General features: G+C 49.7%; 1 protein-coding gene across 1 annotated transcript; it reads left to right on the forward strand.

The window, feature by feature from the left end:
- Nucleotides 1-13: 13 nt before the first annotated feature.
- TMEM270 (transmembrane protein 270) lies at nucleotides 14-4,792 on the forward strand. Its single transcript, XM_080983827.1, has 3 exons — nucleotides 14-214; nucleotides 2,219-2,609; nucleotides 4,499-4,792. Exons 2-3 carry the CDS (start codon nucleotides 2,247-2,249, stop codon nucleotides 4,760-4,762), a joined length of 627 nt encoding a protein of 208 aa, XP_080839953.1. The 5' UTR covers nucleotides 14-214; nucleotides 2,219-2,246; the 3' UTR covers nucleotides 4,763-4,792.
- The last annotated feature ends 10,355 nt before the right edge of the window (nucleotides 4,793-15,147 follow it).

A 15,147-nucleotide genomic window follows, 5' to 3' on the forward strand; every position in this document is an offset into this window, starting at 1 on the left:
GCAACGACGTTACACTGGCGGGACCTGCACAGTGATGTCATGGAGTGACATCATAAAGCTGGGAGGGATGTTGGAAGCTCGCAGCTGCTTCGTCCAGGAAGTCGCACAACATTTCTGGGACCACTTCAGCCTCTGAAGTCCCAAGGACTGTGTTGCGTTGATACATCACTTTAGCCCTTGTCTAGACAGGAGGATTGACTACAGAGAGCAAAAGGTATGAGCTTGAAGGCATAAGGATGCATGACTTTACGTCTTTATATACAGTTCTTTGATTGCACCAATTGTTTAACAGGTATATGGGGTGTTCGGGGAGGTGGTGCCCTGCACTCAACTCTCACCTGTGGTTCCTAGAAGTTGTTAGCATGCGACAGCAGCCATACCCCGGAAATGGCTTTGACTGGCCAGCTAAACCAGGGGAGGGTAGCTGAGGGAGTCCCCTTTTCTGTGAAGAGAGCCAGTGTAGGGTATAAGAAGCTGCCTTACATTGAGCCTGACCACTGGTCCATCCAACTCAGTGTTGTCTACTATGGCTGGCAGCTACTCTCTCGGATTTAAGGCAGATGTCACTAGGGATTGAGCTATGGACTTTCCCCATGTGTTCACCATGTTGGACAGTGGGCAAAAGTATGTGCCCAGAAAGATACAGGGCTGAGCCACCCTGCCCTTAGTTGGGAAACTGGCAAGGAAGCCTTAGGACCATTTTCCCACCCCACAGCATTTTTCATTTTGTGGGTTTGTGTGTCAGGGCTAACGGCCCTTTCTCACTGCTAGGATACTATAGGAGAAAATGTCAGGACATTATTTTCCTTTCCTATCTCACCTTTTCCTCCAAGGAGCTCAAGGTGGTAGATGTGGTTCTTTGCCTCTTCGTTTAATCCCCAACAACCGTGCGAGGTAGGCTAGGCTGAAAGGCATGACTGGCCCCCAAGGCCACCTTCAGTAAGCTTCACGGCCGAGTGGGGATTTGAACCCTGGACTCCCAGGTCCTGATCTGACACTCCGACCACTACCCCATGATGGATAATGAGAGGGCCTTCTTGGGAGTGGCACCCATCTTTTGGAACGCCTCCCATCAGGATGTCAAGGAAATGAGTAACTGTGTGTAACCGTTAGAAGACATCTGAAGGCAGCTCTGTATCATAGAATTGTAGAGTTGGGACAACAAGGGTCATCTAGTCCAACCCCCTGCAATGCAGGGGGACTTGAACCCATCACCCTGAGATTGCTCAAGCAACTGAGCTATTCCCATATTTTATACATGGAAGCCTTTTAACGTGTAGTGTTTTACAGTGGTCCCTTGGTTCTCAAACTTAATCTGTTCCAGAAGTCCGTTCCAAAACCAAAGCATTCTAAAACCAAGGTGCGCTTTCTCATAGAAAGTAATGCAAAATGGATTAATCTGTTCCAGACTTTTAAAGACAACCCCTAATAAAACAGCAATTTAACATGAATTTTACTATCTAAGGAGACCATTGATTCATAAAATGAAAGCAATAATCAATGTACTGTACTATAAAATAGACTGTATTGTAGATGATAGAAATTAAAATTATTTTTTACTTACGTGCACTGATGATAGTAATTGTTTGGAGGGGGGGTGGCTTTTATCCATTTCCGCAGTCACACAATCAATCAATCAATCAATCAGTAGCTGAACTGGGTTCCACACAGTCACAAAAACAAATTAACCGAAAAAGCCTCAAAAAGAAAAATGCTAAATAAATAGCAAAAACAAAAGTGCCAGACTTAATCTGTTCTAGAAGTCTGTTTGACTTCCGAATATTCGAAAACCAAGGCGCAGCTTCTGATTGGTGCAGGCACCCCGGAAACATTAGCCAACAGCCGCATCGGACGTTCAGCTTCCGAAAAACATTCAAAAACTGGAACACTTTCGGGTTCTCGGCATTTGACTACCAAGGCATTTGAGAACAAAGATACCACTGTATTATGGTTTTTCTATATGTTGGAAGCTGCCCAGAGTGGCTGGGGCAACCCAGTCAGATGGGCAGGGTACAAATAATAACATCATTATTATTACTACTAATAACTAGTACGTTTCAAGGAGGCTCCTCCTTTTAAGACATTACAGAAGAACATAAGAAGAGCCTGCTGGATGAGGCCAATGCACTCACAGTTGCTAGCTAGACAGGAATCGCGCAAACGGGGTCCGAGTTCGAGGTCGCGTTACGCTATGGGTCAACGTATTTTTATTTCGCAGACTTCTTCCGAGTGCTGGGCTTACCTCGATGGAGCCGGACATTCTCCAAAGCCACGCAGACACGAACCCGTGTGGCCGAGTCCCTGAGCCGGGGCCCCAGTCCCCAGCGCCTGTGGGCAAGGGGATGCCCGGGATGGTCCAGGGCGGGCTGAGCACCCTGTACCTGCACTTTCTCTCCTTGCGGGTGGGGCTCCTGGACTGGTATTTCTGCTTCAAGCAAATCCAGTGGGACCTCCTGCGGTGGATCCACGCCTCCTTCGAACTGGCCACCGACTTCTTTTTCTGCTGGGCCCAAAACATCCTCTTGGCTTCCATGATGCTTCTGCTGCTGGCCTGGAGGGCCCGGGACGGAGCCAAGGAGCGCGGGTGGAGATCAGTGCTACGGGGCTTGGTGAGAGGGCCCCAAAGGAGGTTGGGTCCTGAGGAGGAGGGCGGGGGAGCCGGGGCTGAATCCTGACCCTTTGATGTACTTGGAAGCCTTTATTGAAAGCCGTTTCTCCAGAGCCTCGCAGAGAGCAGCTTGCAGCAATAGCCAGTAATGGAAACATAGAGGTAGAATTGGAAAGGGTCAATCTTGTCCAACCCTCTACAATGGAGGAAAGATGCTCTCTGCCTTCAGACTCAGGACCCCATCTGCCCTCTCTACTTGCAGCAGCATCGTGCGACTTTAAACAGGTAACGGCTTCTCACAAAAGAACCCTGGGAAGTGCAGTTTCTTAATGGTGCTGAGGGTTGCTAGGAGACTTGGATTCCCCTTGCGGAGTGACAGTTTCTCAAGAGCGGTTTGACCGTTGCTGTTTTCCCTTTGGGAACCGTAGAACTCACGATTCTCAGCATCCTCGACAAAATGATGTGTCCTGGGATTCCGCATCCTTGACAAACTGTTTCCCAGAATTCTTTATGGGGAGGGAAGCTGAGATTGTTTAAAGTGTTACGATGCTGAAGGAGCGTCTCCCGCCATCGTTCAGCCCGGCCACTGAGGTCCAGCTCCGAGGGTCTTCTGGTGGCTCCCTCCCCGCGAGAAGTGAAGCTACAGGGAACCAGGGAGAGGGCCTTCTTGGTAGTGGCGCCCGCCCTGTGGAACACCCTCCCATCAGATGCCAAGGAAATAAATAAATAACTGACTTTTAGAATATATCTGAAGACAGCCCTGTTTAAGGAAGTTTTTAACATTTGATGCTTTATTGAATTTTTAATATCTGTTGGGAGCCGCCCAGAGGCTGGGGAAACCCAGCCAGATGGGTGAGGTATAATTTTTTTATTATTAAATTAAATGGATAGTTCAGATGGGACCTTAAATTCTGAAAGGCCCAACACAAAAGGAAGAAGGAATTGGGGAGGGGGAGGGGGCCTGCCATGGCCGCAAGGAGGCTGGCCGTGGCTATAGATAGCCTCTGCAGGACTTGTCACCGCTGAGGGAAGGCCCACCATGGAATATTGAGAGTGCCTGGCCCTGTCCTTTACAATTTGGGGGGGCGGCTCTTGGCCTCCCGTAGATGCCCCCCCTGTTCTTAGATGTTCTTTCTGGTGGTGGTAGCAGCCGGGGAGCAAGCTCCTGCAATGCCGCTCTTTCTCTGGCTGATGGTTGATCCCGAGTTGGTTGTCCCCCACACCTCCCCACTTCCTGGGAGGCAGAGAGCTGGCCCCACATTGGCCCTAGATCACCAGGAAGAGGCCAGACTCTGCTTCCCGTCTGATCTGCCATCCTAGAGCAACTTCTTCCTTTTGTCCGGCATGGCAACTTAACTGCAGGAAGTAGTAAGGATTTTAATTTGGTAATTGTGTTTGTAGACAGAAGTACCCATTTATGAGCTTTGCTGTTTAAAAAATATTTTGATTAGCTTGCCATTTCAATGATCATTTCAGATGGTTTAAAATGGTGATTTATTGTATGCGGTTTGCCGCAATATTTATTATACGTTTATTGCAATTATATCCCACTTTTCTCCCAAGGTGGGAGCTCAAGGTGGCTTACATGGTTCTCCTCCCACTCCTCATTTAATCCCCAAAACAATCCTGTGTGGTAGGTTAGTTTAAGAGAGGCAGTGACTGGCCCCCAAGGTCACCCAGTGAGCTTTAGGGCCGAGAGGGGATTCGAACCCTGGTCTCCCAGGTCCTAGCCCGACACTCTTAACCACTACACCACATTGGCTCTGGTGGTGTATATAAATGAATGACTGAGTCAATTCATGAGCCGTTCCTCCCAGCACTGCTGTTTGCCCTGCTGGGTGTGTGTGGCATGTTGCTAGTCCCTAACAGCCCTCGCCTTTTCCTTGCCAGGCTCCCAAGGGTCTGATCACTCGGGTTTTTTCCCTGCTGAATGCCTGCTGCCGGTACCTTGAGAGCCTTGTGGCTCGGATCGTTTGGGGTCTGGCTTTCCGCTTGACTTGCCCCATCGCCTGCATCACCCAGGCCCTGGAAAGCACCTTTCAGCATGCTGTCGAAATAGCAAGCGAGGAGGAAGATGAAGATGAGGAAGAGACTGCACTGGTGCCAATGCCATGCCGCGCCACCCTTCTCCCCAAGCAAGAGGAGCGGACCTAGCTGGCGTCCAATAAATGGCACTGGAAGCGAGCTTGGCTGTCTGCTTGATTCCTAGGAACGGTATGGTACAATATCTTTTTTGTCAGTGTCCCATACAGAACGATGAAATTGAAAAACTACATCAAACATTCAAAACCCAACAAGCCTCCTATCCCAGCTATCCCAACCTGGTCATCCCCCTAAAAACTCTGATGCCCATTTTTAAATACAATATACTCCCATACAGACTCCTTACAATGCGTTTAAAACCAAAATCGCATTTGGGTAGAAACTGTTTCTCAGGCAGCTTAGTCCTAGTCTTTATAACCCTGTACCTTCTTCCAGAAGGCAGAAGCTGAAAGAGATCATTTCCGGGGTGCACACTATCCTGCACTATCTCTGCAGCTTTCTCATGGCACCTGTAAGTGTAGATTTGATCCAAGGTGGGAAGAGTGCACCCAATTATTCTCTCCGCAGTCTTTACGACCCTGGACAGCATTGTTTTTTGCCTGACCGTGCAGCTCCCAAACCACACACACAGGCCATAAGTTAATGCATTCTCCACAGTACAATGGTAAAATGCCATCAACAGGTCCTTTGAGAGATTGTTTTTCCGGAGGATTCTTAGAAAATATAACCTCTGCTCTGCTCTGCTCTCTTCATCAGGTCTTTGCTGTTTTCTCTCCAGGTTAGGTCATCTGTCAACTCCATTCCCAGAAATCGAAACACCGAGACCTGTTCCACGCACTTCCCCTCAATAATAAGAGGCTGAATATTCAATTTACATTTCCTAAAGTCCACAATAATCTCTTTTGTTTTCTTTACAGTGTGGTGTAGTGGTTAAGAGCGGTAGTCTTGCAATCTGGGGAACCGGGTTCGCGTCTCCGCTCCTCCACATGCAGCTGCTGGGTGACCTTGGGCTAGTCACACTTCTCTGAAGTCTCTCAGCCCCACTCACCTCACAGAGTGTTTGTTGTGGGGGAGGAAGGGAAAGGAGAATGTGAGCCGCTTTGAGACTCCTTAGGGTAGTGATAAAGCGGGATATCAAATCCAAACTCCTCCTTCTTCTTCTTTAAGTTAAGGAGTAAGTTGTTTTTCCTGCACCACTCCCCCAACTGCTCAACTTCCTTTCTATATGCCGCCTCCTCCTCTCCAGCCGTGATTAAACCAACCACCGTTGTATCATCTGCAAACTTGATGATCTTATTACTGGGGTATTTGGGGACACAGCTGTGTACCCGATCAGATGCGCAGCTGTCCTTTGACATTCTCACTTCTCTTAATTTTGTAATGCAGTTCTGTAGCTAAAACATACACCCAAACATATACACGCTAGTCTGCCTTTCGACCAGGAGGGAGCGCCCTTGATCTACATTTCTGGATCATTCCCCAGAGCCAAAAGGCAAAACTTTGCTTCTTCAAGCAGTCTCTTGCAAGTGGCTTGTCTTCTCCTGTCTTAACACTGATGGTTAATGATGCTGGCAACACAGCAGGTTGGAACGAGAGTCATGCCAAAATCTGCCCTTTGTTTTCTGAAAGCTCCCCCCATCCCGCTGTGAAAGAGGCTCCCATTTTTATGTTTCATTCTCGGGGCGTGTTAGAATTTCAGTGGATGCAAAGTTTTGAGCTTACCTTACGGCTGCGGTGTGTTCTGTCTTTTCTTTGCAGTAGGACATTTCTCCAGCAGTTTCCTGACCCGCAGAACCATAGAATTGTAGAGTTTGAAGGAGCCACGAGGGTCATCTAACTCTAACCGCCTGCAATGCAGGAATCTTTTTGCCCAACACGGGTCTCGAACCCATCACCCTGAGATTAAAAGTCTCATGCTGTACCCATGGAGCTTACCTTGTTTAGTAAGAAGGCTTTTCTCAAGATTGTGAAATCTACAATGGGCTCACGTTTCAAAATCAGGCCTTTTATTGTATTCAATTTTAGTCAAATGTTTATAAACCACACTTGCGTAAAAATGGCAGCGGGCTACAAATTCAACACAAGACTTTTGAAATTTGTTTGGGAGATCGGCTAAGTAAATCTACAAGATTGGTGCATATAGCTGTGCCCCTATATAGCATGTTGGGTGAGAAACCATCCCTTGAGAGTATTTGGGAAACCTATGAAGAGAATTTTGAAAAGGGTTCAGGGTGGCAAATTTGTTCCAGCTTTTAATTTTTGAAATTCAAAAAACCGTGTTTTTTTGTGGATATTTTTTTTAAACAGACATACCAATAGCGCCCCCTGGTGACCTGTGCGCCTCTTTGCACATTTCAGGGTGCAGGATTAATGCTCCTTGAAGAAAGCAGGTGGGTGAGTGAGCTCTGGCTGCGTTCCTTACGGCCAGAATCGCAGAAGCATGCAAGAAATGGAAATAATGTTCATCATCGTCCCTTTCCTTCCATACCATGGTCTGGCAGAGGGATAAACAGAGCCCTTACATCTCCCCCCCCCCCTTTTCAACAGCAGGGTTCAGCCCAGACTTTGAACATCATTCTGGCCCTGTGTTGTTGGATTGCCCAGACATCCTTCACGGCTGTCAGAGCCTCTGTTCTCCCGCTCTTAAAAACCATTACTTTAATAGCTTGTTTCACACGTTTAGCACTTTGTTTCCATTGCTAATTGAGTCGGCGGGTCCCCTTACAAGATCAACAGGCAGGGTCACCCTCCTTTGCATTCTCCACTTGCTGGCTGGACGAGGCCCGGACTCCTGGCTCGCCTCGCAAGCTGACATTCCTGAGCCGGTCCCTCTGACAGGCCAGGCCTTTTTTCGCTGAGAAATTCTCAAATTAGCTGGCGCTTTCCTAGACGCCGTGTTCCCAGGGGCTGGCGTTCGGCTCGGGCAGGCAACAGCTGTGCAAACAGCTCCGCTCACCTCTGGCGGGTGCCAGCTGGCGGGGAGTAACGCTCGGCACTGGGAAAGAGGGAGGGGGTGCCAGAGGCAAAGCCAGGACTCAAAGCCCAGATGCCCCATTGAGGTGCCTCTGGACTCAACCCCCACCCCCATTCCCTTTGGCGGCACCTGCGCAGCCTGACGCCAGCCCAGGCAGGTACAGGGCAAGTCACGTTTTGCTCTGCAGTGGGGGCATCGAGGGGACTGGCTGAGCAGGGAGGGTGCTGACTTGTTCAGACTGCTGCCCCATACTGGGATGCGGGACACCTGCGGCCTTCCAGATGTTTGCTGGATTCCAGCAGCCAGGCTGATCAGAGATGGCGATGGGCAGTGCTTTATTTTTAAAGAAAAAAGTGTTACACTTGTAACGTGGGGGGAAAAGGTGCTGGTATAGTGGTACCTCAGGTTACATACACTTCAGGTTACATACGCTTCAGGTTACAGACTCCGCTAACCCAGAAATAGTACCTCAGGTTAAGTCAAGAACTTTGCTTCAGGATGAGAACAGAAATTGCGCAGCAGCATCGGAAGGCCCCATTAGCTAAAGTGGTACCTCAGGTTAAGAATGGACCTTCGGAACGAATTAAGTTCTTAACCCGAGGTACCACTGTGCTGTGTACCCTTGAGTACATCTAGGAAAAAGCACTGGTGATTGGGGAGTTGTGGTCACAGAGTTGTAGAACTGTCGAGTTGCAAGGGACCCCATGGGTCATCTAGTCCAACCCTCGGTGATGCAGGAATCGTAATGGAAGAATCCCTGGCAGAGGGCCACCCAACCACTCTTTAAAAAGCTCCAAGGAAGCAGAGCCCACCACCATCCAAAGGAGTCTTGTTCTGCTGTCGAAAAGTTGTCACCGTCGGGAATTTTTTTCAGATATTTAGGTGGGGTGTTGGTTTGAGTCTGGGCTTTTATGGGGCAGCAAAGCTCAACTCCTGAACAGCAACAAGAGCACCCTGAGCATGTACAGAGTCCATCCCCTTGGCTGCTGCAAGAATTAACCAAAAAACGCCCAATGATTACATTGGAAGCACTTTCGTGAGAAGCCCCTGCGCCTCCTTTCATAGCTGTCAACTTTCAGATTTGAAAATAAGGGATCAGCAGCCTCAAAAATAAGGGATCAGCAGCCTCACCTGTCCTGGGGACAGTCTACGGGATATCTAACAATCCAGGATAGCAGCGGGAAACGGCGCTGGAATAAGGGAATTTCCCACAAAGAAAGGGAAGGTGGACAGCTATGGCCTCCTTTTAGAAAATAAAACTGGCCGCCTGCACCCGGTCTGGAGATTTTCCACCTGAACAGAACCCTGCATTGCTTATGAAAGGAGGACAGTTGTCTCAGAAACAGCTGGTCGGACTCAAGAACTCCCAATTTCTGCAGAGCTGAGGGGAACAAAGCTGCTTTATCCCCGTTTTCCCATCTAGCCCAGTAGTGTCGACACTGACTGGCAACAACGGCTCTCCGGAGTTTCAGGAAGGAACAAACATTTCCAGCCTTGGAGATGCCAGGAGGGATCGAACCTGTGACCTTCTGCATACGGAGTAAAAGCTCTGCCACTGAGCTATGGTGGTTCCCCCGATTCTGAGGCTGTTTGAAAAGAGGGACAGGCTGCTTTTGTGTGCATGAGAGAGGAGAGATGAACCATCTTTCAGTCGTCAAAACTCCTTCCAGTCCTCTCCAAATAAAGAGCTTGACTCTGGCCTCTGTTCAGTTTGGGGACATAGCAAACTTGTTAACCTCAAGCAGTGATTTTTGGTTAAGCCTCCCTGGGTGGGGTGGGGGGGCAGTCACCCTGGGGACCTCTCTTAAAGCCAAAGGTATTTCTTGGCTTGGGTGTTTATTGCCCCGCAGAGACTTTTTTTACAGGGCAGAAATATCACAAGATCTGGCGGGGAGAGGGAATGACTTCATGTTCTTCCAGGCTCAGGCATCACCCGACAGCATTCCAAGAGCATTATCGGGAACCGTCGAAATGCCCCGGTGGAAACGCCCAACTTGGAGGACGGAGCTGGGTTTGGGGCATGATCCGGAGGGACGTCTTTGGCGTTGGCCTCGCCCAAGCTCTGCACATGAGGAATGGCTGCTTGGGCAGAAGACGCCCTGGGGGATTATGGTCCAGATTGCCTCTCCCTTGTGCGACCTCGAAAGCCGCTGCTTTCTAGGCCTTTTCGTATTGACTTTGGGTTCTCATCAGGCTCCGAAACGGAACCGAAAGAAAAACAAAACGTGAAAGGCTTCGTAAGTGCTTGACATCGTGGTTTCAAAGAAAGGGAGCAAGTTTGCAGGAGCAGGGGGTAAATTTGGGGTTCTGCATCCTGTTCTTACAGTGGCCAAGCAGAGGCCTCCAAGGGAAGCCCCCAAGCAGGACTGGCACATGAGCTGACCACCTTCTTTTGATTCACAACCACTGGAATTGCTGCCACCAACAGTGGAGCCTGAGCCAAGCCACCTTGTCCAGTCAGTAGCTGTTGATAAAGCCGTATCCTCCAGGAATCTGCCCAATTCGCCTTTAGCCATCCAGGTTGGTGGCCATCGCTGCCTCCTGCGGGAGGGAGTTCCAGAGTTTAACTCTGTGCTGCGTGAACGAGGACTTTCTCTTGCCTGTCCAGAATACCCCGACATTTGGCTTCACTTGGATGCCCACAAGTTCTAGTGTTAGGAGAGAGGGAGAAAAACTGAATGTTACACTTAAGGCACAATACAGATCTGGGCATTCCATTTCTCATTCCAGAAGCCATGGTATATAATTTGATAGGTACAGCACTTATTAATGACTGACCCACTCTGCAATCTTCATCTTCAGTCTGTGTCCAAAATGCAGGCTTCAGCATAAAGCCAATTTATTTATTTACTCACTCACTTGCTCACTCACTCACTCACTCACTCACTCACTCGTCCCCTGCATTGTGTCATCAAGTGTTCTGGAGAACTCAACAACTTAAATCCCGTTTGGAGACATTTTGCATAGTCCTAGCCCTACATGGGGATACCGTTAGGGATGGATGTGGGTGGCACTGTGGTCTAAAACCACTGAGCCTCTTGGACTTGCCGATCAGAAGGCTGGCGATTCGAATCCCTGCAACGGGGTGAGCTCCTGTTGCTCTGTCCCAGCTCCTGCCAACCTAGCAGTTCGAAAGCACGCCAGTGCAAGTAGATAAATAGGTACCGCTGTGGCAGGAAGGTAAATGGTGTTTCCGTGCATTCTGATTTCCGTCACAGTGTTCCATTGCACCAGAATCAGTTTAGTCATGCTGGCCACACAACCTGGAAAGCTATGTGTGGACATACGCCAGCTCCCTTGGCCTGTAAGCCATATGAGCACCGCAACCCCATAGTCGCCATTGACTGGGCATGATCAGGGGTCCTTTACTTTACCTCTTACCTATTAGGGATGGAACCTGGCACCTTCTTCTGCATGCAGAGCTACGGCCGTCCTCCACCCCAAAGAAGCCACCTGAGCACCCATGCAGCCAGTCCTCTTTAAGGAGCAGGTGCGATGTTCCAGTGGGCCATTTGAGGACATTGGCTGCCGTGGCAGAGGAATGGGGCTTTGGGGTAGGTGCTGAGGAGAAGGAACCCCCACCCCTGGGAACGTTCAGCCAGAGCGTTCTGTGCGTTCAATCCCACATTCGGCCGGGCCTGCCAGAGCGCGCGGAGCTAGCCCTCCTATTGGCTGCCAACGCCGCTCTGCTCCGGGGCTGATTTACAGCCTCGCCCTGCTGCTCCTCGCTACCTGGTCGACAGCCATGTGGGTTTGCAGGCCAGCACCAAATGCCTTCGTGACAGCTCAGCTGGCTGTGAGAGCAGGGCAGGAATGTCTGGATTTATGAGCTGGGAAGCTGGGCCATTGTCCAAGTCCTCCCTGGGGGCTCGTGGTGCTGAGTGGAGCTTTGGGGCACTTGCAGGAGGGCCTAGGCTTGCCTTTCCTCACTGAGAAGGCCTTCTTCCTATGCTCTGGCCCCAGGTATCAGGTGACTCTCCCCCCCAATAGGGGGAAACCCTGTCAACCCCCCATCCCTCGCCAGGAGAGCTTTTCCGACCCGTCCATCTCTTTGCGCGCTGAGTTGAAGATTGCAGTGCGAATTAGTTAATTAGTTGTCGTAAAATTATGAGCGCTTTGCACTATCTGACTTTTTGGAGTCATCCCATTTTGTTGCTTCAGGTGAGGGCCAGAAATCATTGCAAAAGGTTTTACCAACCAGGATTAGCAAGGTCGGACGATGAAGTCTTGAACTGGCAAACCACAAACTCGTTTAAGGCTTGGCTGACGTCAGGGAGCTGGGCAAAGGAGGTGTCCGGTGCCGGCAACGTCCCTGTGCAAGCACCAGGAGGAGAGCTCCTCTCAGCGCACCCCTCCATAGTCCTTTGCACCTCATAAAAAAGGAAGGGTGTGGCCTAGCTTGACCCCAAAGTCCCCACTCCCAGCAGCAGGAAGGTGACAGCGCTGGGATGCACCCGGTCGGGTGGCCAGGGTGGCATAGAGAGCATCTGATGGGGAGCTGAAAGGACATCTGTCGTGTCCTAATTTGAGTTTACTTGGAAAACAAAAATACAATGTACGAAAAAAGAGCTGGCTGGATCAGGCCAGTAGCCTACCTAGTCCAGCATCCTGTTCTCACAGTGGCCAACCTAGATGCCCCTTTATGGGAACAAGAGCAAAACCGCAACATTCTCTTCTTCTGCTGTTTCCAGCAAGTGGTGTTCAGAAACATTGCTAAAACCAAATTGCTGACTGATGTGAACGGAAAAGTGAACGCAAGCGGGGGAATATGAAAGGAACCGAAACGGGATCAGTTTGCCGGTGATGTGGCTGCTCCCTGCTGGCCTTTCTTCCTCCTAGGACAACTTCTGCTCCTTGACTCTCTCTGGACTGTGGCCTTGGGAGTGCTGAGGTTCTTTCTGCCACCGCAAGCCACTCTGCAGCTGAAAACAACTGTCTGGCCTGCCGTGTAAGCCTGGGGGCACCCAGGTGTCCGCTTCCCCAGCTCTTGGCAAGGGGCCTTTTCTTCTCCGAACATAACAGGCAGGCTGCCCAAGAACAGAGAACAGGAAGCCCACTTTGTATTAGGCCGGGAGGCGGAGGTCTGTGAGGGGTGCTTTAAGGTTCCCACCGGGAAGGGGGGGAAGAACAGGGTGGTGGTAGTGGCGGCAGCGGTGGCATCGAGCCCCACAATTGTCTCGCAGGCCCTGGAGAGACTGGCGCTACGAAGTGCTGCTTGGCCAAGGCTGAGCCTTGTGTATGGTTCTTGGCCTTGTCTGAGCCATTGGCCAGGTACGTAACTATCCCAGCCATTTCCTCTTGGTTCAAAAGGGAAAGGGGGTTTGGCTATAAATATCCCCTCCAGTCGGGAGGAAAACATTGCAGACAGATTGCGTCCGTGGCAGGCGCGGCCAGCACCCCACTTTTCTTTCCGTCTCTGGCTCAGCGGCACTGGCTCAGCGGCAGGGACCGGGGCCAGCTCTGTCCCACATTGGCCGGTGATTGATTGATCCCCCCCCCCGCCCCGTCCAACCCTGTGACTGGGGCCAAGTCTCCGGGTTACGTGCTTGAGGGTGCAGAGAGGGGACCGGGGGAAAGGGAGGCTGAGCTGGACCAGATGGTGCTATTGTCACTCAAACAGGTTTTTGGGGTCATTGGCTAGTTGGGGGACCAGTGGCTCTGTGGAACATCCATCAGTGTTTGCAACTTGCAGAGGAGAGTAGTCTCTCATGCTTTCCATCATTTCTCCGATGAAAATAGGAACGTCTATTTAATAATAATAATAATGATAATAATAATAATAATACAGTCGTACCTTGGATCCCAAACACCTTGCAGTTGAACGTTTTGGCTCCTGAATGCCGCAAACCTGGAAGTGAGTGTTCCAGTTTGCAAATGTTCTTTGGAACCTGAACGTCCGGCGTGGCTTCTGATTGGCTGCAGGACCTTCCTGCAGATGACCGGAAGCCACGCTTTGGTTTCCGAATGTTTTGGAAGTTGAATGGATTTCTGGAATGGATTCCATTAGACTTCTGAGGTACCACTGTAATAATAGTTTTTATTATTTGTACCCCACCCATCTGACCGGGTTGCCCCAGCCAATCTGGGGGGGATTCCAAAATAATAATAATAAAAACATTAAACATTCAAAAACTTCCCCATACATTTCTGCCTTCAGATGTCTTCTAAAGGTTGTATAGTTACTTATCTCTTTGACTCGGGGGTCAAATAACTCCATACCTTCCAGCATCGTAAGGAGCATCGTAAGGAAAAGCAGGACATTCCAGGATCATATCAGAAACCAGGACAGCTTTTGTAAATCTGGGATGATCCCTGGAAAATAGGGACACTTGGGACTCAACAGCAAAGGGTTGTCTCCCATACTAATCCTACTAAGAATAGGCCCATTAATAGACATAGCTAACTTGGGTCCATTAATTTCAACGGGGAGTTGTGGGGGACACATTGTGCTCCTTCTGGGGTAGTTTGTCTACTTTTGGTCCTCACCCTGCGCTCAGCTCTCACCTGTGGCTCCTAGAAGCTTGTCAGCATGTGACAGCAACCACACCTTGGGAACGGCTTCAACTTTTTGGCTCAACCAGGTGGTTAGCCACTGATGGCTTTTGTTCTCCTTGGATTTTTCCTCAAAAGAACATGGCTAAATATCACGGGAGTTAATTCTGTCTTGTGACTGAGGAGGTTCTGTTTAGCTAGCTGTTGTGCTCGCACAGCACATTGTAAAGGTAGGGAAACGTGTGCGAGTGGATGGGAGGAGAGGGGAGCGTTATCTTCGTTCAGGCATGTGAGATAGGACTTGAGCAAATGTAAAGAAACAACATTCCCAAACCAGGCCTGTTAACGGCAGTTTCATCTGACAAATCAGTGCTTTACCCTTTTCACAATTCTGGACGCCGCTGGGTTTAAAAAAGGAAAGGTGTGTGTCGGTGGGGGAGAGGGTCGAGTATTTAATCTGGCAAGTTAAGAGCAACGGGCACGATCCAGGCTGCGTCCTGAGCAAAGGAATGCACACGCACGCAGTCTTTGCACCAGCAGAACTGGAATAAATGGGAGGGGAGGTCTCTTGTAAGGAAATCCCATGTCAGATCAGCATGATGGTCTTAACATTTGTCAATGATTTAGCTGTTCTTCCATAAGTCAATTTAAAGGAATTAACAAAAATCCCAGCCCTGGCTTAATTTTCTGGTGGGGTGAGCGAGCAGGAATGAGACTTTGGGAGTCTCTGGGGAGGGATAGCTCAATGAAGATGTCAACCCAGGGTGTGGCAGCTGTGAAGAAGGCAGAGTCCATGCTAGGGATCATGAGGAAAGGAACTGAAAATAAAACAGGTATCCTAACGCAGCTATACAAATCTATGCTGTGACGGCATTTGGAATACGGTGTATAGTTCTGGGGGCCTCACCTCCAAAAGGGTATTGTAGGGTTGGAAATTGCAGAGTAAAGGTATTGAAGTAAGGAAGGGGGACAAACCCAAGGTGTGTTAGGAGTCTGCATGGTGTTGAGGAAGTGGATAAGGAGAATATAT

This window comes from Podarcis pityusensis (genome assembly GCF_964106645.2).
Source record: "Podarcis pityusensis genome assembly, chromosome: 15".
Lineage (NCBI taxonomy): Eukaryota > Metazoa > Chordata > Lepidosauria > Squamata > Lacertidae > Podarcis > Podarcis pityusensis.